Source organism: Haliotis rufescens, unplaced genomic scaffold, assembly GCF_023055435.1.
Source record: "Haliotis rufescens isolate VD_foot unplaced genomic scaffold, xgHalRufe1.0.p SCAF_4, whole genome shotgun sequence".
In the NCBI taxonomy this organism is placed as follows: Eukaryota; Metazoa; Mollusca; class Gastropoda; order Lepetellida; family Haliotidae; genus Haliotis; species Haliotis rufescens.
The window spans coordinates 6964856-6992151 of NW_025964112.1; the positions used below are offsets into that span (position 1 = coordinate 6964856).

The 27296-nt window shown below is 40.7% G+C and overlaps 2 protein-coding genes across 4 annotated transcripts in view; one reads left to right on the forward strand and one right to left on the reverse strand.

The window, feature by feature from the left end:
* The window catches only part of LOC125372347 (signal transducer and activator of transcription 5A-like), a 66770-nt gene extending 46810 nt beyond the window's left edge, over positions 1-19960 (reverse strand). The window contains exons 1-3 of the mRNA XM_048382014.1: positions 19847-19960; positions 4564-4727; positions 965-1121 (exon numbers count right to left, since the gene is read on the reverse strand). Of these exons, the coding sequence (XP_048237971.1) occupies positions 965-1121; positions 4564-4688 (282 nt within the window). The 5' untranslated portion in view covers positions 4689-4727; positions 19847-19960. The remainder of the gene's footprint in view (positions 1-964; positions 1122-4563; positions 4728-19846) is intronic.
* Positions 19961-20058: 98 nt separating this feature from the next.
* The window catches only part of LOC124135877 (natural resistance-associated macrophage protein 2-like), a 37972-nt gene continuing 30734 nt past the window's right edge, over positions 20059-27296 (forward strand). The window contains exons 1-2 of one of the 3 annotated variants that reach the window (XM_046501542.2): positions 20059-20150; positions 24054-24426. In XM_046501542.2, the coding sequence (XP_046357498.2) occupies positions 24262-24426 (165 nt within the window). In that variant the 5' untranslated portion in view covers positions 20059-20150; positions 24054-24261. Of the gene's footprint in view, positions 20151-20375; positions 20609-24053; positions 24427-27296 lie in introns of those variants that run through there. The other 2 variants (XM_046501541.2, XM_046501544.2) reach the window with 2 other exon arrangements.

Genomic DNA, 27296 nt, shown 5'->3' on the forward strand with positions numbered 1-27296 from the left:
TATCCATGTGATTTGACTTACTACCCCTCACTGTGAACACTGCATTGTCATGTAACTTACTGCACAAGCAAAGCAATCTGCAAAGTAACGGACATCATGGCAAAGTCGTCTCATTACTGCACTGTAAGATTCTAGAAATATATTTTTTTATTCTCATACAAAAGTTTTTGGGGACAGCAGTGACAAAAATATTTGTATTGTTTTTCTTTAATTTTTCTTAATTTTTTCAGTATTTTGGGTGGCAGTATCCATAAACCAAATTTTAAAAAGGCCTATCACAGTGTGTCTGCCTAACTGTTGGAGGAAAGTCCAAAGTGATGATAGTATGGTGTTGACAGGACAAGGATCATAATAGAGGGTGTGGCGTTAAACAACAAACAACCATACAGGTGATTCTGTGATTCATGACCAGCACATCATGGAATGGGTAAGGGGCATAACTCTGCAAAGACCACCACTAATGCCAAAACGTGCAAGATAAGTGATGGGGACTCCCAAAATCAAACCTGGATCATTAAGGTGAAGAGCAAACACTTTAACCACATGGCTATCCCAACAACACCATAAGGGCAGGGTAGATGTAGCCAATAAATATGTCCAACAGGTAGAGAAATACTTCAAAACTTTGCAAATCTAATTGTATCCTTAGTGCAAATCAAATTACAGGCTGAATCTGGCAGTGTGGCTGCAGTGGAAAACTTGGTTGTGATTTTGTGAGCTAAACCAATCCCCATCACTGGGGACATTTACACACAATTCAAGCTTCATGCATAAATGACATTTTTCACCATGGTAACCCCACATCATAGCATCAAAGGTTTTGGAATCTTACTTCATAAATCTATACATCATCGTGATGGTCATATTGCCAATGTCCCATCAATACAATCTTCTGAGATCAGAATTTTCATGTCTGAAATACACAGATGTTATTAATTTATCAGTGCAGTTTTTTCCTCGTTACCTTGAACGTTGCTGTTGCCTCCTGCAGCTTGAGTCTGATGGGGAAGAACTGGTCTCCCTCAAACTCCTGCACCTTATTGGACAGGTTCATGACCAGCTGCTCCAGCAGCGTGCTGGCAACGCTCTCGTGTTGGGGGTTGTCCGTCTCGATACTCATCCTGAAACAAATCATTCACTATCACCTACTTGGGCCTCACTTTCACCAACTTTGGCCTCACTTTCACCCACTTGGGCCTCACTATCACCCACTTGGGCTTCACTATTACCCACTTGGGCTTCACTATAACTAACTCAGGCCTCACTATTACCCACTTGGGCTTCACTATTACCCACTTGGGCTTCACTATCACCCACTTGGGCCTCACTTTCACTCACTTGGGCCTCACTATTACCCACTTGGGCTTAGCTATTACCCACTTGGGCCTCACTATTACCCACTTGGGCTTCACTATTACCCACTTTGGCCTCACTTGTACCCACTTTGGCCTCACTATTACCCACTTGGGCTTCACTATTACCCACTTGGGCTTCACTATTATCCACTTGGGCTTCACTATTAACCACTTGGGCTTCACTATTACCCACTTAGGCTTCACTATTACCCACTTGGGACTCACTATTACCTACTTTGGCTTCACTATTACCCTCTTTGGCCATGTTGGGTTGTCTTGTTTCACACAAAAGGTTTCACATAGTTTTCCTATTTCGAACAACAAATATGACTTTTTTAATGCAAGATATGGCACCTATTATATATGTATTCATTCCCTGACAGATAGCGGTAATCTGATCGTGGTTGCTGTAAATAATGTTGAGTTGGTGTGATCTACCAATCAGTTCACATAAGATTTCACTGAAATTAATGTAAATAATATTGAATGATATCTTGAATAAAATTAATAAACTAGATAAAAATCCAAAAGCCAGACATACAATGAACACTTTATGCAACCAGATAGCACAAAAACAGGAGTAACTTGCATACCTGAGTTTGGATTAGTTGTACAGTAGTATTGGCCGGTGGTATTGCCTGTGTGCATGGTGTGTATATACCTGAGTTTGTATTAGTTGTACAGTAGTATTGGCCGGTGGTATTGCCTGCGTGCATGGTGTGTATATACCTGAGTTTGGATTAGTTGTACAGTAGTATTGGCCGGTGGTATTGCCTGCATGCATGGTGTGTATATACCTGAGTTTGGATTAGTTGTACAGTAGTATTGGCCGGTGGTATTGCCTGCATGCATGGTGTGTATATACCTGAGTTTGGATTAGTTGTACAGTAGTATTGGCCGGTGGTTTTGCCTGCGTGCATGGCGTGTATATACCTGAGTTTGGATTAGTTGTACAGTAGTATTGGCTGGTGGTATTGCCTGCATGCATGGTGTGTATATACCTGAGTTTGGATTAGTTGTACAGTAGTATTGGCCGGTGGTTTTGCCTGCGTGCATGGCGTGTATATACCTGAGTTTGGATTAGTTGTACAGTAGTATTGGCTGGTGGTATTGCCTGCATGCATGGCGTGTATATACCTGAGTTTGGATTAGTTGTACAGTAGTATTGGCAAGTAGTATTGCCTGTGTGCATGGTGTGTATATGGTGTATCCCACTCTTTTACTATTCTTTTATAAATGGGCATTGAATTATATGCAAGAAAATATGGTATTCATGAATAATTACTTGTATTTGTTACCTCATAATCATGACATGAATTGTATTTGCCACTTAGCGTATTCCTCACAACACCAGAAAACATGTTTAACACCAAACAACTTTAAACAGAAAGTCCCATGCTCTTGACTACCTTAATAAGAAAGCCATATGCACTGGAAGTTTAAAGACTCTGACCTGCAACTTTAGCCAACCAAATGATTTATTACTTCCAGTTAAAAACATGGGCATAAGCTGTGAAAACAAGTCATACAAACACAGGTGTTGCTTCAGTACAAAAACAAGAACTGCTTTCAGAAATACCATTCCAGTGGCCTTATCCTTTTAATGAAGGTGACCCGTGAAGATCAGGGGTAGAATAGATCTTCAGCAACCCATGCTTGCCGTAAAAGGCGACTATGCTTGTCGTATGAGGCGACTAACAGGATCGGGTGGTCAGACTCGCTGACTTGGTTGATGCATGTCATCATATCCCAATTGCATGGATCGATGCTCAGGGTGTCAATCACTGGATTGTCTGGTCCAGACTTGATTACTTACAGACTGACGTCATATAGCTGGAATAGTGCTGACTGCGATGTTAAAAAACAAATATACAAAAAAAATTAATGTGGGTCACTGAAAGCCTTACCACATCAAAGCCCCACCCTAAGGACAACATGTACCATTTTTCACCAATCTACTTTGAACATTTCTTGACTTTTTGTGAACATACTGTAATACATTCTTAAATCAGAGCGAATTTGACCTTCAACATCAGTTGCAAGTATTTCCAGACCATTCCTAATGGATATGAATCATATGAACCAAAGAAGTGGAATTCATTGCAACAAAAATAAAGACTGTGCTACTCGCTGAAAGTACCACTACCTGTACGCCACTATTACCTGTCATAACCTACATACATATTCAAGTAATATAATAAATACATAAGGCTTCCACATTATTCACAGAAATAGGCATTTTAATGAAAGTGGAAACCTTAAAACATCCCCATATATATCACGTACATGGGGCTGCATAATTAAGTATAACGAAACATATCATATTGTGGCTGGCGTTAGTATCGATACATCAGGTAGGCATGTAAAGACATCCCTAATACATGTAATATATATACATGCATTGTCTTCCAGGGGGTTGGGATGACAGTGTGTTAAAATGTTGACTTATCTTAAAACTATCGGGGACCATCAGGAGGGGTTTTGTTTTTTCGTTGTTTAACGCCGCACTCAGCAATAGTCCAGCTATACGATTGCGGTCTGATAATAATCGACTCTGGACCAGACAATCCAGTGATTGATATCATGAGCAACAATTCATGCAATTTGGACACGATGACATGCATCAACCAAGTCAGCGAGCCTGACCACCCGATCCTGTTAGTCGCCTCTTACAAGCATGTTCGCCTCTTACGACAAGCATAGTCGCCTTTTATGGCAAGCATGTATTGCTGAAGACCTATTCTACCCTGGATCTTCACAGGTCCATCAGCAGAGGTAGATACCAATATCACAGAGCTTCCCCAGCTACAACTGTTGTAAATCAATGTTAAAGTATGGGAGTTACCATCGGAACTGGCCCCAGACCTACATCACACCCTTGAGTGAGTGAGTGAGTGAGTGAGTGAGTGAGTGAGTGAGTGAGTGAGTGAGTGAGTGAGTGAGTGAGTGAGTTGTGTTTAACTTCGCTCTGAAGTGAATTCCAGGAAAGCCCAAAGGGATGCAGGTCTCAGACATTTACAAATTTGATAAAACCCACAAGCATGATATGGTGCAGACAAACCTAGAAGCATAATCAGAGCGAACCAGGATTCGAACTCCTGATAATATGTTTCTGGCATGGCAACTCGTCACAGCGAATTGCGACGCGTTAGATGACTGGACCACCTAGGCCCTCAAACAAACCCCCGAACAGCTATGAAAGACTTACCATGGCTGGTCCTCTATCCACTGAGCCAAGAAGTGTCTGACTTCGATGGGGAATTGACTGGAATAGATGGACTGGATCTGCCTTGTTGCCTGTGGGTACTGCTGGATGGTAGCCCACTGGGCCATGCTGGCTGGAAACTGCTTTTGCTGGGTTCTTCAATGTAGCTGTAGAAGCAGAACTCAGATCAAAACAAATGTTGACATGCATCCACCAGAAGGAGCATTAAGACTCTGTAGCTTACCTGGGTATTTAAGAATTTGGAAAATTATGTAACAAAACATATCTGCAAAAAAAGAATTGTACAAAATATGACACGCCTACTTTATGACAATGACCTTGAACTTATTATTATATGAAGGTCTTTCAAAAGCTCATCATGGCCACACCCTATGGGTGCCATGTACAAGTTTCACAGGCCAAATTCGTGAGTCTTTTCCAAACATGGCCTTGAGAATGACTCTGGACAATCAATAAGTGATCACCTGGATGATTTTGTACAAGAATGGTGTTGTTTTAGGGGGAAATGGTGAGTGAGTGAGTATATTTTTACGCCGTTCAATAGTCGAGCAATATCACGGTGGGGTACACTAGAAATGGGCTTCACACATTGTACCCATGACGGGAATCGAGACTGCTTCTTTGGCCTGAGGAGCAAATGCTTTAAACAAGAGACTATCCCACCACCTGGGGGGGAGGGGGGGGGAAGAGAGACATAGTTAAAACTTGCAAATCTGATTTTGCATCTAAAATTTTTTCAAGGAGGCAGCCTTAAGCACCAATGTTAAGTCAGGTGTCATATAAAAAAATTCATTCCTTAAGTTTCGGTCAAGGGTCATACATGAATTCTTACACGAGTTTTGTAAAATCAGTAATTGATTTATTACCCATTATTTCTTAATACTTTTAAAAAAATGCCCAGATGATGACCACAGTCTTAGGTAAACACATGAATGTCAAATGATATCAACAATCTTCAGCTATTAGTCATTGCTAGTGTGACATCATTCCGATCTTATGTCACAATAAGATTAGAATGACGTCAACAATGCCATCCGGATGATGTTTAACGCAACACTCAGCAATATTCCAGTTATATAACAATGGTCTGAAAGTAATCAAGTCTGGACCAGACAATCCAGTGGATTATCTAAACAAAATGCTGGTGTGGGTGAAGCGATATTTGCACATACAATTTTTATGCACTCAGTTATTTCTTACCCTATTGGTTATAAGTATATAAAAACATAGCACAACAGAACCCCAACACACCAAGGAAGGCTTTTCAAACAAGCACAATCCAGGGATTGAAAAATACCATTGCCTGATGCCCATGCCAAGTAAGGTTTAGATGTCGGATAGGTCATATACGTTTTCTAGCATGCCCGTGGACAAGTAGAGCATACAAAATGAACTGGGTCAAGTTTTACGAGAATATAATCATGTGATCATGTTACGATATTTCATCGGCTAATATCTTGCTATTGTCACAGAATTGCAATCTAATTTGCATACAGTTACACCAGTTAACCAATGGGATTAATACACTTCAATGTCAGGCAGGTCAGCAACAATGAGAACCAGGTCTGTTTCATTGATAAATCGTAGTAAGACTCCCATATATTTCACATGCTTCTTGGAAATTGAATGATGGACAGTTGATACATTTCTGGGAATTTTAATGCGAGGTAGGCCTAGTGCTGACTTTAGCAGCTTCGCTTGGCCCAGCTTTGATGAAATATTTTATTTGAATACACATGGCTCACATGCTCTCGATCCTGAAAACTTTGTTGACACATAAGTCAAACTATAACAAATATGACTTTTAACGAGTCAAAGTATGGCATTTATGATATATGTATCCACTACCTATCAACTAAAGTTTGTTTCGAGGGGTTAATAGCGATAATCTGACAGTGGTTGCTGTAAATAATGGCGAGTTATGCAATCTACCAAATCCACACAATTTCGCGGAAATCAATCAAAACAATATTGAATGTAATTTTGAAGAAAATAATAAAATATAAGTCCAGATATTCAACGAACATTTTATAACCAGATAGTGTAATAATAGGACTAAATTGCGGACTTCATTTCGGATATGTTGATTGGTTCTTCCGGTGTTGCATTCTTGCAGTGATAATCTGGAAATGTTTTTATTTGCGATGGGGAAAGACATCGTGTCAGAGTAAAACTTGAGTTTACTAAAAAATGAACATAAATTTTGGGAACTATGTATTACTGTGCATTATATCCGAGTTAGCGCTATATTGGAGGGCGCTGCCATGCAACCTTTGGTGTCCAAATAATTGATGTGTGTTATAGGCGATCAGTGGTTTCACGGATGTGGAATCATAGGGGGTTTCACGGATGTGGAGTCACAGGGGGTTTCACGGATGTGGAGTCACAGGAGGTTTCACGGATGTGGAGTCACAGGAGGTTTCACGGATGTGGAGTCACAAGGGGTTTCACAGATGTGGAGTCATAGGGGGTTTCACGGATGTGGAGTCACAGGGGGTTTCACGGATGTGGAGTCACAGGAGGTTTCACGGATGTGGAGTCATAGGGGGTTTCACGGATGTGGAGTCACAAGGGGTTTCACAGATGTGGAGTCATAGGGGGTTTCACGGATGTGGAGTCACAAGGGGTTTCACAGATGTGGAGTCATAGGGGGTTTCACGGATGTGGAGTCACAGGGGGTTTCACGGATGTGGAGTCACAGGAGGTTTCACGGATGTGGAGTCATAGGGGGTTTCACGGATGTGGAGTCACAGGGGGTTTCACGGATGTGGAGTCACAGGGGGTTTCACGGATGTGGAGTCATAGGGGGTTTCACGGATGTGGAGTCACAAGGGGTTTCACAGATGTGGAGTCATAGGGGGTTTCACGGATGTGGAGTCACAGGGGGTTTCACGGATGTGGAGTCACAGGAGGTTTCACGGATGTGGAGTCATAGGGGGTTTCACAGATGTGGAGTCACAAGGGGTTTCACAGATGTGGAGTCGTAGGGGGTTTCACGGATGTGGAGTCATAGGGGGTTTCACGGATGTGGAGTCACAAGGGGTTTCACAGATGTGGAGTCGTAGGGGGTTTCACGGATGTGGAGTCATAGGGGGTTTCACGGATGTGGAGTCACAAGGGGTTTCACAGATGTGGAGTCATAGGGGGTAGATGACCAACAGAACAGTACATGCTCTCCCTACCTAACACGATCTACGATGCATGTTTCAGAGTTTGAAAGAAGATCACAAATGTAGTTGTTTATGATTCATAGTGTGAAAAGGAATATCAAGTGTTTGAAAAAATACATCATAATCCTACAGTGTATTCCGGTGAACGAACAGGTTTAACAAACTTGGTTGTTATAAAGATAAAATTTGACATAAATCCTCACAAGACATGACGATTTATCATTAAAATTACATTTCCTGCTCTCAAAGGCATTGTTTTATATGCAGAGATTAAGATAACTGTGTGTATTTTCTCGTAAACAAAGCCGGAAATAGCAATCAGCTGCACACTTGTGTTCTCCAACTGTGTTCTTCAGTTAAAAAGTACACAATGATACAACTTCAAAGAATTTTGATGAAATGGTCGGAAGAAATTGTACCTGAAATTATTATAATAATATATTCCAACATAATGTTATTTTGTTGCATCTTTTACAATATGTTAAAAATAATGAGAACCATAAGCGTAGTACTTTGGTACAACTGATTGCTATTGCCGGATTGTGGTAACCCCAGGCTACATACAATCATATAATAAACAAGACAACCCGGTATTAGAGGGATAGTCAAGATGTACATGTATTTACTCTTCTTGAGTGTTTACATTCATGGCGGAAGCAGCCGTCGCGAGGTTCCCAGAATTCCCTGCTAAGGGAGCAGTTATTATGCTTAAGTGGAAATCACGGGGAGTGGCTTATTGTTTAAACTGTTACTCTATGACACTCCTCCCCCATAGTTTTGTTGCACTTTAAACATAAACTACCATAATGAATCTACACATGTTGAAAGAACTGACAATTGCTCCAGAAGATGTCATTAAAGTGTCTCTTCACACATCTCATTGGAACATTTAAATGGAATTCAACCAATATTGTTCCAGATGTTATTTAGAGTCTCTCATGTCACACAATAACTGGAACACTTTAACTGTATATGCACTTGCATTAATGATTAAAGATAACTGGATATGCATCTGCTTTTGTCTGAATAAGGGAACCAATAACAAGATCCAAAACTATCAATCACTGATGGTTCACTTAGGTGACAAATAGTGTGAAATACATCACATTCTCATTACAGTTCATAACTCAGCAGCAATCTTTAGATTAAGTCTATCCGGCGCTTTCCGGATTCTGGAAGAACGACGAAATTCTTGCACACCACAAGAATCTGAGTAGGAGATGGTGCCTCTGGTAAGACCTGCCTTGGCTCGGGCCTTGTAGAAGTAACTTCATCTTGCAGGTGAGGGGTACCCGGAAGTACTGGAATGTTGCCAGGTTCAGGCAACATAGGTAACTTGTCGGGTAGTTCTGGTAGAACTGATTGTTCATGTGTTGATGGAACTGTTTTATCATGTTGGCTTTCATGCGTCAGGACATGGTGCAAATGCAGGTGATCAATATGGCGCTTGACAACACCACCATTGTCAAGACGAACATGGAACGACACTGGACCGGTTCTCTCTGTTATGATTCCTGACAACCATTTGTCACCAGGACGAAAGTTTAAAACATACACAAGATCTCCAACTTGCAAGTGACGGTCCTTTGCATGTGCATCATGTACTGACTTTTGCTGTTCTTGTTTGTTCCTAACTTTACAGCTCATATCTGGATGAAGAAGATTGAGATGAGACTTCGGTCTTCTTCGAAGAAGTAATTCTGCTGGAGATAACCCCGTTGTAGTCTGCGGGGTAAGTCTGTATCTGAACAAAAACCGTGCAAGTGTTGTGTCCAATGTGCCCCCTGTCATACGTTTAATGCCAGATTTAAAGGTTTGTACAGCTCGTTCTGCTAACCCATTAGAGGCAGGGTGATACGGTGCCACACATGTATGAGTGATGCCATTACGTTTCATAAAGACAGAGAATTCCTCACTTGTAAAACAAGTGCCATTGTCAGTGACCACTTGGTCTGGCAGTCCATGAGTTGCAAACATATGTCTGAGACAATCAATTGTAGCAGTTGATGTGGCACTGTTCACTGGAAACACTTCCAACCATTTAGAATGTGCGTCAATACACACAAGGAACATTTTACCCAAAGGTCGGGCATAGTCTAAATGCAAACGACTCCATGGATGTTCTGGCCATTCCCAAAAGTGAAGCGAAGCCTCGGCTTGTACTGGACGAGACTGTTGACACACAGAACAGGTTTTCACCTTGAGTTCCAATTCATCATCCATCTTTGGCCACCATACGAATCCACGCGCTACAGACTTCATGCGCGAGATACCTGGATGAGCTTCATGCAACATGTTCACAACAATCTCTCAACCTTGTGGCGGCACAACAATACGATTGCCCCACAAAACACAGCCATCAAGGACACTCAATTCATGTTTCCTTTTCACAAAAGGAGTGAAAGACTCCTCTAGATTTATGCTTGGCCATCCAGAAAAAAGGAAATTCCTCACTCTGGAAAGGGTTGGATCTCTGTCTGTCCATTGTTTAATTTGCCATGATTTCACAGAAGCATCCATTGCTTCCAGTAAGAGGATTGTGTCCCCTGTAGGAGGTGGATTTGGTGGTGTGTATGGTAAGGGAAGATGACTCATGCAGTCAGCATTCACAAGGGAAGTACCTTTTCTGTACTCGATTGTATAGTTATATGCAGAGAGGGTTAATGCCCAACGTTGAATTCTGCTCGATGCCATCTGTGAAATGCCCTTGTCCCGACTGAAGATGCTCTCGAGGGGTTTGTGATCTAACAACAGAGTAAAGGAACGCCCATAGATATACTGATGGAACTTCTTAGTTCGGAAGATAATTGCTAGAGCTTCACGATCCAATTGAGAGTAATTCTTTTCTGCTTGCGACAGAGACCTGGATGCGAATGCTATTGGTTTCTCTACACCACCATCAGGCTGATGTGAGAGGACGGCACCTACCCCATAGGGAGATGCATCACACGCCAATACAAGTTTCTTATGGGGATCATAATGCGTCAAGAGATCACAGGAAGACAAATGTCCTTTCACCATGTTGAAAGCTTTTTTCTGTTGAGCTCCCCATGACCAGGTAACTTCTTTCCTGAGAAGCCGATGCAAGGGCGCCAAGGTAGTGGCGAGATTAGGCAAGAAACGCTGATAATACTGCACGAGTCCAAGGAAGGATTTAAGTTCCTCAACATTGCGTGGAGCTGGAGCCGACACTATAGCCTTCACCTTTTCGTCAAGGGGATGCAAACCCTGCGCATCTAGTTTGTGACCCAAATACTCTACTGAGCCGACCATGAATTTGCACTTCTGTGCGTTCAATCTGAGACAAGCCTTGCTAAGTCTGGATAGGACTTCCTTCATGTTTTCCAAATGTTCCTGTTCAGAGGCCGCCCCGGTGACGAGAATATCATCCAAGTAGACACAGACATGGGGAATGTCTTTGAGCAAGCACTCCATAGTTCGCTGGAATACAGCTGGAGCTGCCGATATGCCAAAGGGTAAGCGCTGGTACTGATAGGGGCCACGATGAGTGTTTATAGTCGTGAGCTTTTGCGACTCCTCGTCAAGGGTTAACTGTTGGTAGGCTTGACTTAAATCCAGTTTCGTGAAAGTCTTTCCACCTGACAAAGATGCGAACAGATCTTCGATCCGTGGAATGGGGTAAACATTAGTACGAGCGACCTTGTTGACAGTTAATTTGTAGTCTCTGCAAATTCGTATATTCTCATTGGATTTAACCACTGGTACGATTGGAGCAGCCCAATCAGAATACTGCACTGGCTTGATAATACCCTGTTTTTCAAGGCGTTCAAGTTCATCCTCAACTTTCTGACGAAAAGCATAAGCAACATTCCTGTGCTTATAAAATCTTGGCACATTTGAGGTGATCTCAATAGTGACCTTTTGATCCTTGAATTCCTTTTGATCTTGGAACACATCAGAATAAGAGTTCAAATGTCTTGTAACTATGGTGGCTGAGAGGGGACATCGCTTTCTCGCTTTCTCGCTCTATCGCTTTCTCGCTCTATCGCTTTCTCGCTTTATCGCTTTCTCGCTCTATCGCTTTATCGCTTTCTCGCTCTATCGCTTTATCGCTTTCTCGCGGTACAGCGATATTCCCTTTTGGCCACGATATGGGTCGCATGCGTCATGTGTTTCTATACGATAAAAAGTATATACGTAAAACAACATTAATGAATTGTCCTCAGTGTGTGTGTGTGAGGGGGGGGGGGGGGGGGGGGCTGAGATTTTTCCAAGTCGCATTTCCAATTATACTTATGGACGGAGAATGTTGAAATTTTCTCACTATCTACTTAAAAATAATTTAACAGTACAGACATAGGTGCTTTTATAACAATCCACGTATTTCTGCGTACAAAAGGATTTGATTGATTTATGCCCCTATTTAGCTATTGGATCCCCCGCCCCCAGGCCAAGGTATCGAAACAAATAGCAAATAACACCGCTCAACAGCGCTGAGTAGTACGTACTTCCTAAAAGGCAATAGTGTTTTCCTAAAAACAACGCTTATATCAATGCTTATTCTGTTTGCGGAGTAGATTTCATCAAAGTGGAAGTCCTCACCCAAGCAATGGTAATACTACCAGATATTCATTATGTAATTTCTAGTTTTGGGATGACATATTGTTCTCAGTAACCGTAATGTGGAAATAGATAGTTGATTGGTTTTATATTCAAGTTGGTATTTCCGCTATTCAAAGTGTTCAGTGAGGCCGTCTTATCAACAGTCATTTCTGAGACATAAATGCTAAGTTTAATTGCCGCATTCGACGTAATAAGCGCCCCGCTCTAATAAACGCCCACGGCGTTATTTGCTAATATATTGGCTAGTGAACAATCCCAGCACCCCTCCCGATTGATTAATGTACACAAGACTTATTTATTCGCGTATAATAAGCACTCGTTATATGCACACTTAATTATGGGCAATTAAATTCGGGAAAAATATATCTGTCGTACATAAACATTTCAGGCTGTCAGCATAAACCCAGAAATTCATCTTTCAACTCAACTTTTTTTACACCAAAATAATATTCTAATTTTGAGGGCGTCCTGTGCGCTTATTACGTCGAATGCGGTAATTAAGTCTACGCTAATTTGTTTGCATTTATTATTAACTCTAACGTTAATTTCAAGATTTACAGTACATACTATTCAAAAGAAGTTAAAGAACACCCGATTCCTTCATATGACTAGTCATTAGAGGAAGCGATAGAGCGATAGAGCGATAAAGCGATAGAGCGATAGAGCGAGAAAGCGATAGAGCGAGAAAGCGATAGAGCGAGAAAGCGATATTTCCCATAATGCCGTTCATTAAAACGGTTTTGCTGACATTTAGTGATCCATTCCTGTAATTCTCACCGCTATTTTGCCTCTTATGATTAGATTTTTTAAACATCTTGTAGTAGATAGATATGTTACAAAATACACACGTAATTGTTTCTCGTTTAGCTTGTATATTTTCTTGTAGTGTAATAAATAAGCACGATTCACAGAATACAGATAGTCACTGTTCATATTTTCATTTTTTTCATAGTATCCTCCCCTCATTCCTCCATCAATCTTAAAACTGATAATATATTGACAAATAATTGTCAGTTTTATTAGCCAGTTTGTATTGTTTTACAACGTCCAAAGAATTATTTTTTTCGGTCATTAGATTTGGAATTGAAGCCGAATATATGCTCGTCCGATTTCAGGATCACAATTATGTTCATGCAGTTAAGTTGCATGCACATTATGCAAACAAAAGATGTACATGTACACAGTTATGTTTCCCTTACAAAATACAGATGAATTAGATATATGTCTCTATCTTAAGTCATATATACGACTTTCGAGAGCGTCATTAACCCGTAACCCCATTCCTTGGACAACAGAAATGAAATGCGTCGTAGATATTTTTTAAAAACAACTCGTTTCTTATAATGACTTTCGATCAAACTGTCTTCGGGAATTAAATTTAATGCTAAAGTGCTTGTAAAATATAGTTTAACTTTCCCGCCAGGAGAGACTAGATATCCAATTATAGTATAGGCTCAGGCAGGAATATACATATTTATGTAGCAATTCTCTATCCATTTTAACTGTATGGTTAACAATTGTGCGTTCTGATGTGAGTTCTGTAGTTATCTACTACCGGACACACACACAAACACATACACACATACATAATTTTGACAAAACTATACTTAAGATATACATAGCATATTATAATGATAGCTGATTTAATATATGTTATAGATAATTATAGTAATGCATTTCGTATTGTTATCAACCTTAACTATGTGGCCACACTAATTATGTCTCTCCATATGTGTAGTTAACACAAGTACACATATCAACTGTGGTAACGCCACAGCGATGGGGGCAGTGGGGTAGCCAAGTGGTTAAAGCGTTCGATCGTCAACCCGAGGACCCAGTTCGATTCCCCACATGGGTACAATGTGTGAAGCCCATTTCTGGTGTTCCCCGTGATATTACTGGATTATTGTTAAAAGCGACGTGAAACCATTCCCACTCACTTACTCACAGCGGTGTTTATCAAATTACTATATGCAAGTACATATATTTGTAGATTTGCACAAGACAAGAAACACAATTCAAGTTAAATGTCAAAAAGAACATTTACGGACAACCAAATTATGACACACTGTAACATCATATACTACCGAAAACTAGTTATAGAACATCCAAAATTATAAGATTGTATTTTTGCAAAACAATCAGCCATGACTAATTAACCAAAGTCTTCTTAACTTTTATATATAGTACATATTTAGATTTGAACCTGATTTATTTAGAACGTAGTATATATTTAGATTTTAACCTGATTTATTTAGAATGTATTGCCATGATCTGCCACGCGCTTACGGCGAGATGGTCACATACAACTGAAAAGGGCTATAAATAAATCAATTATATTATACGCAAAATTCGGTGGATTGTTTTAAAATCACCGACGTCTCTACAGTTAAATTATGTTTTAAGTAAATAGTGAGAAAAGTTCAACATTACCTCCCAATTGCAGCAGATATCACATGCGGCCCCTATAGTGGTCAAGAGGGGATATTGCTTAACCACGAGAAAGCGATAGAGCGATAAAGCGAGAAATCGAGAAATCGATAGAGCGAGAAAGCGAGAAAGCGATAGAGCGAGAAAGCGAGAAAGCGATAGAGCGAGAAAGCGAGAAAGCGATAGAGCGAGAAAGCGAGAAAGCGATGTCCCCTCTCAGCCACCATATGTAACCCTTCATTTCTCACATTCAAAATTTTCCCCCAATCTAATCTGATGGCCTGAAGCCAATCTCTGCCAAGCAAGTTCTCGCCATCACCTTCCACCACTGTCAGCGGGAGAGTGGCCGACTGATTTCCATAATTTACTTGAACGTCTGTAGTGCCTACTATCGGTATTCTCTCTCTGTTGTAGGACCGAAGAATAGCATTGGTCTCACTTAACTTGGGCCTGTCATCACCATCCTTCCACACTGAATGGAAAGTACTTGAACTGATCACTGAAGTTGCTGCGCCAGTGTCTATCTCCATAGTTAGCTTTTTACCATTAACTAACACTTCAATGAGATAGGGCTCCACTCTGTGTCGCTTACCACTCAATCCGTTTTGAGCATGTTGAGTTTCTACCTTAAAAAGTCCATATTCATTGTTCTCGTCTTCCTGAGATACATCGTCAATACGATTAGCATGATTAGTGGAAGATCTGTTGTCCTTGTAATGGGTACCACGACCATGACCACGGCCCCTGTCGCGACCGCGACCACGACCACGGCTGTGACCACGACCTGAAGATCTATCATTCATGGCGCTGCGAGAGCGACAAGCACGCTGGATATGACCAACCTTATTACAATTGTTACACACAGTGTTTTTGTAATAGCACTGACTACTGACATGATTTGAGCCCCCACAGCGATCACACTTCCTGCCTGCATTATTTCTCCTGTTTTCCTCTCTAATCTTGTGCACTGGCCTTGGCATCTGATCTCCCCCTTTAATATCATGCACTTCCTTAGCAGCCATTTCCATTCCTAAACACAAGGAGTAAGCCTTAGCAAAGTCCAATGTTTTCTCAGTTAACAGTCTTTTTTGCATTGCTTCATTGTTGATACCACACACTAGACGATCCCTTAACTGAGTCTCTAAATCAGTGAATTCACATGTTGATGCCAAACGACGTAGCTCAGCCACATATGCCGATACAGTTTCATTAGGCTGTCTATCACGCATATTGTACCTCCTCCTTTCCATCATAATAGTGGGTTTCGGGTGTAAATGTGACTTCATCAGGTGTACTAATGCATCATAAGAATGATGGCCAGGTTCCTGTGGCATTGACAAGTTCCGTATTAACTTGTATGACTTCGAACCAATCACACTCAATAGAATAGCACGCTTCCTACCCTGATCTGTAATTTCGTTTGCTTCGAAATAATGTCCAAGTCTCTCGACATATTCATTCCAGTCATCAGTCTGAGAATCATATTCATCTATTTTGCCGAAGGTAGCCATGTTGTTTTGAATACCGGGTGAACGCACGTGGTCTGACCAAGATCGTTGTTACTACTCGCCGGCACGACAAACGCACTTAATTGACCTCGTCGCCAATATATGTGGTAACCCCAGGCTACATACAATCATTTAATAAACAAGACAACCCGGTATTAGAGGGATAGTCAAGATGTACATGTATTTACTCTTCTTGAGTGTTTACATTCATGGAGGAAGCAGCCGTCGCGAGGTTCCCAGAATTCCCTGCTAAGGGAGCAGTTATTATGCTTAAGTGGAAATCACGGGGAGTGGCTTATTGTTTAAACTGTTACTCTATGACACGGATATTTCTGCGTATGGAACAATCTGACCAGTCACCGTAGGGACTTCCTGCGCTACATGTATTTCGATTGTGAAAATGTTATGTTGACATAATAGTCAAATTGCCACAAATATGACTTTTATTGAGTCAAAGTATGGCATTTATGATGTATGTATCCATTCTCTGGCAACTTCATTTCAAGGCATAAATAGCGGTAATCTGACCATTGTTGCTGTAAATAAGTATTGCGTGATGTGCTCACGATGATCAGCTGAAAACATCGTGTCAGTGTAAAACTTGAGTTTATAAAATATGTAAATAAATTTGGGGACCCATGCGTTACTGCACGCTATAACCGAATTAACACAAAATTGATGGGCGCAATAGCGAGGGAACACTATCTCTGATTCTCAGTTCTGTAGATGTAACATTTACCAGAGACCATATAACATATTATATAGTCTCTGATTTTACTGAATTTATTACTGTATTTGTCGTAATAAGCGCCAAGGGCGCTCTCAAAATTAGAAATAGGGGGCTCTTATTAGAATATTATTTTGGTGGAAAAAACAGAATTGAAAGATAATTTCGTGGTTTAAGCTGACAGCCTGAAATGTTTATATCAACATATATATTTTTCCAGAATTTAATTGCCTATAATTAAGGGTGCATATATCACACGAGTGCGTATTATACGCGAATAAATGAGTCTTGTGTACATTGATCAATCCGAGGGGTGCTAATTGGGATTGTTCACTAGTCAATATATTAGCAAATATCGCTGTGGGCGCTTATTACATCGAATATGGTAGTTTTGGGAAAGTACATTTTAAAATAGGGCAAGTAAGACTGTTGGTCATACTTGCCCTTGGTCAAGTAACATATTGCATAAATTTTCAACCCCTGCAATCTTTGTTGCATTTTCATCTCATTTTACCTATGACATTTACAATAGTGACGCTGTCCATTTTCAGAGTCAAATATGACAATGGGATCTTTTACTTACTACCTTGAACAGTGTAACTTGTCAACCGTTTACCCCAACCTCATTCTTAGTGAAGATTTATAATTATATCCGACATCCATGTAGGAGTCCAACTAATCATAACCTTGAAACATGATCGTCTCACACAGTGTTCAAGACAAGTTCTGAGTAGGGCGGGGATGGGTACCTCGGGTAGGGTCGGGTCCAGAGTAGGACAGGGTACCCACAGGACTACCGGGACTGGTGGTTAGTCACGTGATATTGTTTGATGACAAAAACTCACTATAGCTCAGTGGTTACACCACAATTCGTTAATATTCGTATTTCTTTCTGATGACGCACACATTCCTTTTGACTTGTATATGTCTAAGTAAAGATAAAGCTTCAGTCAACATCAGTGTACTGATCGTTATACATGTATCAAAATAGTTTTGGCCAACGCTGCTATAAAATAATTCCCAATTCTTGAGACCTGTAGTGGGTAAGCAAATGAGGAGACATTTTTTAAATAATTCTGCATAAAATCTCTTTTCAGGTGACTTCCATATTCCAGCTGATCATATGCATCCCTAAGTATAATATAAGCACAAAACACTGATATCTGTCTCAGTTAAAAAAAAATAAACAAGAAAAAAATCATATAAGTCAAAAACAATAATAGTCTTTGTTCTCAGGCACTGCCTGCATCATCATAAAGTTCGCAGTACGTTTCGTTAATATTTCCATTTTTTTTTAACATAAAAAAATCCTTAAATATTTCAAGTCCAGTGGTCGTCAAATACTGCATTCCAGTACATTAATCCTCAAGGAAAACATTTATATAGGGAGGCCCTTTCCAAGGTTGATTGTACACAAACCCCACAAAACCAAAAAAAAACCCATAAAAAACACCGCCCTCCTGCACTTTATTTTCAAAAGCCATTGCCTTAGAACCATTTCTTTTATTTTATTAAGCCTAACACATTTGAGCATTATTCAATGCAGAAGGGGCTATACATATGCAGGGCCAGCATTCAATCAGTAAATAAGATCTGTATACAGGAAATATGTGAAAACAAGGCAACATTGGAAAATTATGCAGTTTATTAATGCAAATGAGTTGTTTAAATTTTTCAAGAATATTTGTACGGCAGCGACTTAAAATAATTGGGTAATGACAAATTTACTTGCATATTCTATGCAGAGATGCAGCTTATCCTTAGCACTGAAAACAATATACATGGTGAAAATATATTACCAACCATACAGGAAGTCAAGAAGTAACCATTTGCATCATCACCAAACATATCTGCAGTTTCAACATCTTTTAGGTACAATTATCCCAAAGTAATTCTACAATACTAGAAAGCAGAAAATCAGGTTGTCACTCAAAAGCACTAAGCGAATATAGGCCAATACCACCCACCCTGCCCAACCTGCCCCTGGTGAACATGTGGACTAGGAATAGTTTTTCAGTGAGAATGGTGAGTACAAATTTAATATTTGTGATGGTTGTATTTAGGCCCATGTCAAAAGTTATCAAACTGGAAAACCGGAAACCACGGGACCAGCTACTTGTTTGTATCCCTACTCCACACTCAGAGGTACAACTTCCTTCTTCAGATACATATACTGATCTATCACAGCCAGCTAGACTGTGACGTCTTCTTCAAGGTGTCCTCTGTTTGGGCATGTGGGGCATTTGTTTTTTTATGTGAAAGCAAGTTACAGACTCTGATGCCATAAAAAACTATGAAGAACTAGGAATGATGCATGTATTGATTCCTAAAATATCCTTTGGAGGACCCTCTTGAACAACAATTTTAGCAAGAAAATATTAAAATACAATTTGACACTGGTAATGTTTTATTCATTCTCAAAGAATACCTTTAAGGGCATATGCATTATAAACATGACCCAGTCATGACCGCATGGCGTGTCATGTTAGAGTAGATCTAGCTGCACCATGAATGCATTGCAATGTTCTTGAGGGCGTATGTGATTCAATCAAGCGTGCTGTGGTGTCAAGACCAGTTTCTTCATTTAGTCTTCGTCAAAATTGAGTCAGCTCTGTTGTTTGAGTTGCAAAGCAAGTCATACATTAGAAATGCCGAAAGAACACACGTTGTTAACTCTCCTGGAAAAGACAACTCAGGACATAACATGGGTGTTGTTGGAGATCACGATGACCCCGCTTCCTGCAACATAGTCCCTTTAGGTCGATCATTTCGTTATACGAGCCACAGCTTCGACATATCGTCAGTCAATCATTAGTTTATCAACAAACGGATGTTAAAATACGCACCTGTTCCGCAACAAACCGCTGCCTCCCTACGCCAAACGCTGTTCCGACGCGCTTTCTCTGTATTCGTGGAACTGCTCGGTGTCGGGGGAAGTCTTTCTCGGAATTGACGAAAATAGACTACAATTTAACTGTAAACGTCAATATGATTGGACCGTTTTTCCTACGTTTTGGGAATTCCCCATACTGTGACCAATGAAATGCGGCGTTTTGTATTAATGATGGGAAATTCCTTTCTCTGTATAGAAGATTGAGTTTCGGTTGTTGAATTCATCAAACTAATATTCTGGAATTCCCATTCACTGCTGTAAGTGAAAGAAAAGCAAGTATATTAGCTGCGCGCCAATTTTGAAACAAACACCGGGATATGATGAGACAAAAAAAACTTTTTACTTTTCCAGCATCGTATGTCCCAATTTATACGACAGGTGCTCGCTGACCGGTGAATCAAAATAATGTGTCGTTCTGACAGTTGAAGATAAAGATTATTATTTAATATTATCAACGACATGACCATTTATTGATCGCGAATCGTCCATTGTTGAAGTGTCTTCGTAGATAAACCATTACGCGTTGCCAAGACATTGTTTGGTATAAAAATAAACCACCAGACGAGATCAAATTTAGGGGTCATATTTACAGCAGCAGCACCGTCTTAATGATGATGCGATCATATGACAAGTGTCTACTTACGTATCACATCACATGATCGGAGACAGTTGTTGTCTTGATTGTATCTTCTCCTTGAGGCTGTTGTTTATTGAGGTAAACATTGTAAGGTGATTATTACTATAGAAAAACAAGTTCATAAGACACACGTTGTAAATGTAAAAATTATATGAATTTAATAGCCTATATAATAATCACAGGACCATGTAGATTCTAACTAATATCCTATACTAACAAACTCGCAGGGAGGTCTGTCTGCGTGATTGTTAGATACAGGGTCCTGTGATGTAAGATGTCTGCCATTGCAAGACTAAGAAAGAGCCAGTATTGGGGATAAAGCTGGAATTAAAATCTGTTATAGATCTATAGATATAGGAAACCTCAATACATATGATATTTTTTAATTAAATAATTCTGTTGTACTTCAAGCCTTATGTAGATATATGGACGATAAGCTGTGTTATGTGATTGATGTTATAATACTTTCTGACCGCCTCCGTGGTCTTGTGGTAGAGCGTCCGCCCGGAGAGCGGAAGGTCCAGGGTTCGATCCCGGGCCGCGTCATACAAAAAGACGTTAAAAGATTGTACTTGTTGTTACCCTGTCTGGCGCTCGGCATTAAGGGGCTAAAACAAGGACTGGTCGGCTCGGAGTCAGTATACTGTGTCTGAGTGAGGTATTCATGTTAAACTGCGGCATGGTATCTCAGTGAGCTAGCACTATAAATCGGCATCAGTCCGGACTAGTACAAGCAGCCACACACACACATACACGTGCATGCACGTCGCTATATAAGTGCAATAATCTTGGACGCGACGTTAAACCCAATTTCACCTATAATACTTTCTGACATTTTGTTTTAGGCAAATATTTCTCATTTTCACTTGTGGATTATTTTAAGATGAAAGGGTATAAATTAAGTGCTGTCTCCACTGTTTGAAACAAGTCATGCCTACCACAGATCCAGCAGACTAAACCATAAATACTGTCTGTGTAGTGTCAGCCTAGACTTCCTTGTATTACTGCACTGTTACCTCTGTAATTATGTAAGGGTGATCATTTTAAAATGTTGTCAGATATGTAAGATATGAATTGTTAATGCTTATGTCCAATACTTATACCCACGTCCCTCGAGGCCACTTCCTCGAGTATGGCGCCATGTCATTGTCAAAGAAGTAGTGTGTGTGTGTGTGTGTGTGTGTGTGTGTGTGTGTGTGTGTGTGTGTGTGTGTGTGTGTGTGTGTGTGTGTGTGTGTGTGTGTGTGTGTTTGTACTAATCCGGACAAATGCCGTTTTCATAGTGATAGCCACTGAGATACCATGCAGTAGTTTTAACATCAATACCCCACTCAGACACAGTATACTGGCTCCGAGGCAACCTGTCCTTGTTATAACCCCTTAATGCCGAGCACCAGGTACGATCACAAGTACCATCTTTTAACATCTTTTGGTATGACGTGGCCTGGGATCAAACCCTGGACAGTTCTGCTCCCTGGGTGGATGCTCTACCATTTGACCATGGAGGTAGTCCATAGGGCTGGGACGGGTAACTCGGGTACCCGGGTCGGGTGGGTACTGAGTAGGACCCGGGTACCCACAGGACTACCCGGACCCGTGGTTAGTCACGTGATATATTGTTTAATGATAAAAATTATCTGGAACTCTATGGTTACACCAAAAGGCAATAATGTTCGCATTTCTTTCTGATTATGCACCCATTCCTTCTGATTTTTCATATGGTTGAATAAAGATATAACTTAATTCAACTTCAGTGTATGAATGACCAAATTGTTTAATACATGTATATAAATATGTTTTGCCAGGACTATGCTAAAAATGTTCCCAATCAGACATTTTGAGACATCTCCTGAGACCTACAGTGGGTACCCGGGTAGGGTCGGGTCGGGTAATAGGGGGGTGGGTACCCGGGTAGTAAATTTGGACTTGTCCCAGCCCAAGTAGTCCAGTAGCAGTAATAGTGATACTGGAGGGAGTAACTGTGACTCTAGTATTGACATTAGAGGTAGTAGCTGTGACACTAATAGTAGCAGTAGTAGTGACACTAGAGGCAGGGAGTGTGACACTAGCAGTATGACAAGTCATGACACTAGCAGTAGTATTGACACTAGCAGTATGACTAGTCATGACACTAGCAGTAGTGAGGGCACGGGTGGCCAAGTCGTCTAAAGCGCTGCGATTCGCTGTGGAGAGTTGCGTCCCTTGGACACACCAGAAACCTATGGTCGTGGGTTTGAACCCCGGTTCGCCCGGATTAAGGTTTTAGGTTTGTCAGCACCATACCCATGCTCGTGGGTTTCACCGAAGTGGTAAACGTCTGAGACCTGCGACACTTCGGGCTTTCCTCCCACATAAAGCTTGACACGCCGTGATATAACTGGAATACTGTTAAAAGCGGCGTTAAACTCAACTCACTCACACACTAGCAGTAGTAGTGACACTAGAGGCCGGAGGTGTGACACTAGCAGTATGACTAGTCATGACACTAGCAGTAGTAGTGACACTAGAGGCCGGAGGTGTGACACTAGCAGTATGACTAGTCATGACACTAGCAGTAGTAGTGACACTAGAGGCCGGAGGTGTGACACTAGCAGTACGTCTAGTCATGACACTAGCAGTAGTAGTGACACTAGAGGCCGCAGGTGTGACACTAGCAGTATGTCTAGTCATGACACTAGCAGTAGTAGTGACACTAGAGGCAGCAGGTGTGACACTAGCAGTATGTCTAGTCATGACACTAGCAGTAGTAGTGACACTAGAGGCCGGAGGTGTGACACTAGCAGTACGTCTAGTCATGACACTAGCAGTAGTAGTGACACTAGAGGCCGCAGGTGTGACACTAGCAGTATGTCTAGTCATGACACTAGCAGTAGTAGTGACACTAGAGGCAGCAGGTGTGACACTAGCAGTATGTCTAGTCATGACACTAGCAGTAGTAGTGACACTAGAGGCAGCAGGTGTGACACTAGCAGTATGTCTAGTCATGACACTAGCAGTAGTAGTGACACTAGAGGCAGCAGGTGTGACACTAGCAGTATGTCTAGTCATGACACTAGCAGTAGTAGTGACACTAGAGGCCGGAGGTGTGACACTAGCAGTATGTCTAGTCATGACACTAGCAGTAGTAGTGACACTAGAGGCAGCAGGTGTGACACTAGCAGTATGTCTAGTCATGACACAAGCAGTAGTAGTGACACTAGAGGCAGGAGATGTGACTCTAGCAGTAATACTAGTCATGACACTAGTCATGACACTAGCAGTATGACTAGTCATGACATTAGAGTGAGTAGCTATAGAAAAAGTCTGGTATTACTGTCAGTTGTAACATTGTGTTAAGAAGGTAATATATTGGTGAAATCAAGTTTATATATTTAAGAAACAAATACCAAATCATGGTTCTATCACACCACACAGCAGTGAATCTGTCATGGTGATCTTATTAAATCTGAGCCTAGTTTGGCTTTGTCACATTCACAGCTGTTGCCGGAGGTTTATTAAACATTAAACATTATCTCCATTGCAGGGAAGACAAGCACTGTTTCAATAACAGTGACAGCAAGATGGCCCCCTTCAACTAGTTCAGGTGAAATATGGGTCTGCTCTGTACACTGTGACACATACACGTAACAGGCCATTATGTGGACCGTGTTGACCTGGCTGACGCAGGAAGCTTTCCGAGGAGACTATAGTTTATGTAAAGGATCACAGAATGTTCAAATAACATTTTAACAATGGAAAAAGAGGAATCGGAGCCACTGATGCCCTCTTGTTCTGGAGAGGAGGTGCGAGGTGTAAGTGCATCACCGGAATGTGCACGGGTAGATAGACCGCATGAACACATTACCGGTACTAACTCTGAGGTTAAAGGTCATGTGCAGGTCACAGAACACCCAACGGTACATTGGAATTTTATTTATGCTTTTTACAATATTGTGAATGATGCTTAGATTTAGTTTTGTACATATATTTGCTTTTTTTTAAGTTTTATGATTTACTGTTACCGTATTCGACGTAATAAGCGCCCAGGGCGCTCTCAAAATTAGAAATAGGGGGATCCTATTAGAATACTATTTTGGTGAAAACAAACAGTGGAAAGATAAATTTCGTGGTTTATACTGACAGCCTGAAATGTTTATATACGAGAGATACATTTTTTCGGAATTTAATTGCCCGTAATTAAGGGTGCATATAACACACGAGTGCGTATTATATGCGAATAAATAAGTGTTGTGTACATTGATCAATCAGAAGGGGTGCTAATTGGGATTGTTCACTAGCCAATATATTAGCAAATATCGCTGTGGGCGCTTATTAGAGCGGGGCGCTTATTACGTCGAATACGGTATATCTGCTTGAATTTGCATGCCTGTTTTGCCAATGCTTATAGTGTCATCTCTTACCTACCACAAATACTGCTTGGAATTTAATTTCTGCCACCATGCTGTGTCCATGGCTATACAGTGACAATAACTATTTTATAACCCCTTTGTAGTCACTTGTACCATAGTAACAGGATGACCTCTAACATTTTGATAATTATTATCAGTTATGTTCGTTAATAATTTTCAATGCCTTTGCACTTTGTATTTGAATTGGTTATCATTATTGTAACAAAAACTTATTGGTCGATACAATGAGTCTTCCCAATGTGTCAGATTACCTTCATATAAACAACAGCAAAATATTTATCAAAACATCTGCTTTCCCAGTGACGATGACTACACGCTTGATATAATCACAAATATATATGTGATGTCACACAGTGGGTGCACAAGACATGATGTTACACATAGTGCACCTCAGTGTCATGTTGCTTACTGCATGCATTTTATCATATACAGGGCAGAATATACCGATTAAACTCAGAATGTTGTACAAATTGCAGCGCCATCTGGCATTCTTTATTGTCAACGTTGTCATTTGAGCGTTTGGTGTCCTTTTGTTCTTTTTTTCATATTGTGTATATTTGTTTTGTATTTTGATTTTGATTTGTAACATTTAATACATTATTCATAAAATTTGACTATTATTGAGCTATTATTGCATATTGTGCCATTTATTTCAACTGATGTATTTTTTTACCAAATGGCCGCCAATCGATACAAAGGTTGCAAGTTCAATCCAGTGCAATATAAAGAAGATATTTGTCATTGACTTTACACCATTCAGCACATTTCCTTACGTATATAGTGTTTAAATGCAACATAAATCTCCATTGGGGGACACTCACTTGCTACAGTGTCAACGGAAGTTGTAAATATACAATCCCCGGGATATTATATAAACTCCTTGGACGTTGTATTAAAAATCCCAGGGATATTTTAACATCCCCATATGTGAGATTTAACCCCATTGGAGAACAATAGCATGAAGTCCCTGGAGGTTTATAATGACACAGAGAGGCCAGGTGACAGGTGTTTCCCTGGATATAATGGAAGTGTGTATGGTTTTACGCCGCTTTTAGCAATATTCCAGCAATATCACGGCGGGGACACCAGAAATGGGCTTCACATACTGTACCCATGTCGGGATTCGAACCTGGGTCCTTGGCGTGACGAGCGAAAGCTTTAACCACTGGGCTACCCGACCGCCTTCCCTGGATATAAACATGGGAACGGTACAATTGTGGTAACATAAGGTGAAGCCTCTGTCTGTCCTAGAGCATCACCAAATCCTCCAGGCCAATGATTAGTGCATCAAATTCACTTTCCACACAAGCCCTGGCCCCGTTCCACAAAGCGATCGTAACTACAATCATTTTAGAGACTAACTTCGATTTTAAAATCGTCTTAGCTTAGGTTTACACCCATTCCACAAAACGATCTTAGGGTGATTGTAACTTTAAGCCGATCTTAACAAAGATTGGAATCTTCAGCCATGAAGATACAAAAGTTTCCCTTAGAGTAGCCTCCCTTGGTCTTGTTTAGCAGACGACGCATTTCCTTGCACATCATAATAAAAGTCGCAATATTTGTTGTTATGGTACAATATTTAAGATCAATTTTAGCAATCCTAAGTTGGTCTGGAGCTACTTAGCATTTTGATCTTAACTTACAACTCTCTTAGTTAAGATTGCTTTGTGGAACGGGCGGCTGATCGTAACAAAAATTTAAGATCGCATACTTAGTGAGTTACAATCAACTTAGCCCTAAGATCACTTTGTGGAACGGGGCCCTGGTGCTCATGTAAATCAAGTACAATGCAGGTGAGCGAGACACCGTTGTATGAAGTGAATGAATATCAGGATACAGTTGTACTACACATGTTCCGCAATACAAATGCTGATTGGACCAAAACCTGAAGCTGTGTTTCCCCCATATTCTTAGTTTAGATCACGTTGATAGGTAACATTCCTACAAGGGACTGGTTTCATGTTTATCTTCATCAATTAAATTTGGTCACACCTGACATGATACAAATTGCTGATTTTGAAAAACAACAACCAATTATCATGTAATTCTTACAGCTGTTATGGGGGCGGTCGGGTAGCCCAGTGGTTAAAGCGTTCGCTCGTCACGCCGAAGACCCGGGTTCGATTCCCGACATGGGTACAATGTGTGAAGCCCATTTCTGGTGTCCCCCGCCGTGATATTGCTGGAATATTGCTAAAAGCGGCGTAAAACCATACTCACTCACTCACTCACTACAGCTGTTATGATCATTTATTTTGGCAATCCCTTGATGATATCATCTTATTATATAATCAAAAACTTGCAACCAATTATATATGCCTGATTGCTATGGGTGTATAATAATGTTGCTCTTT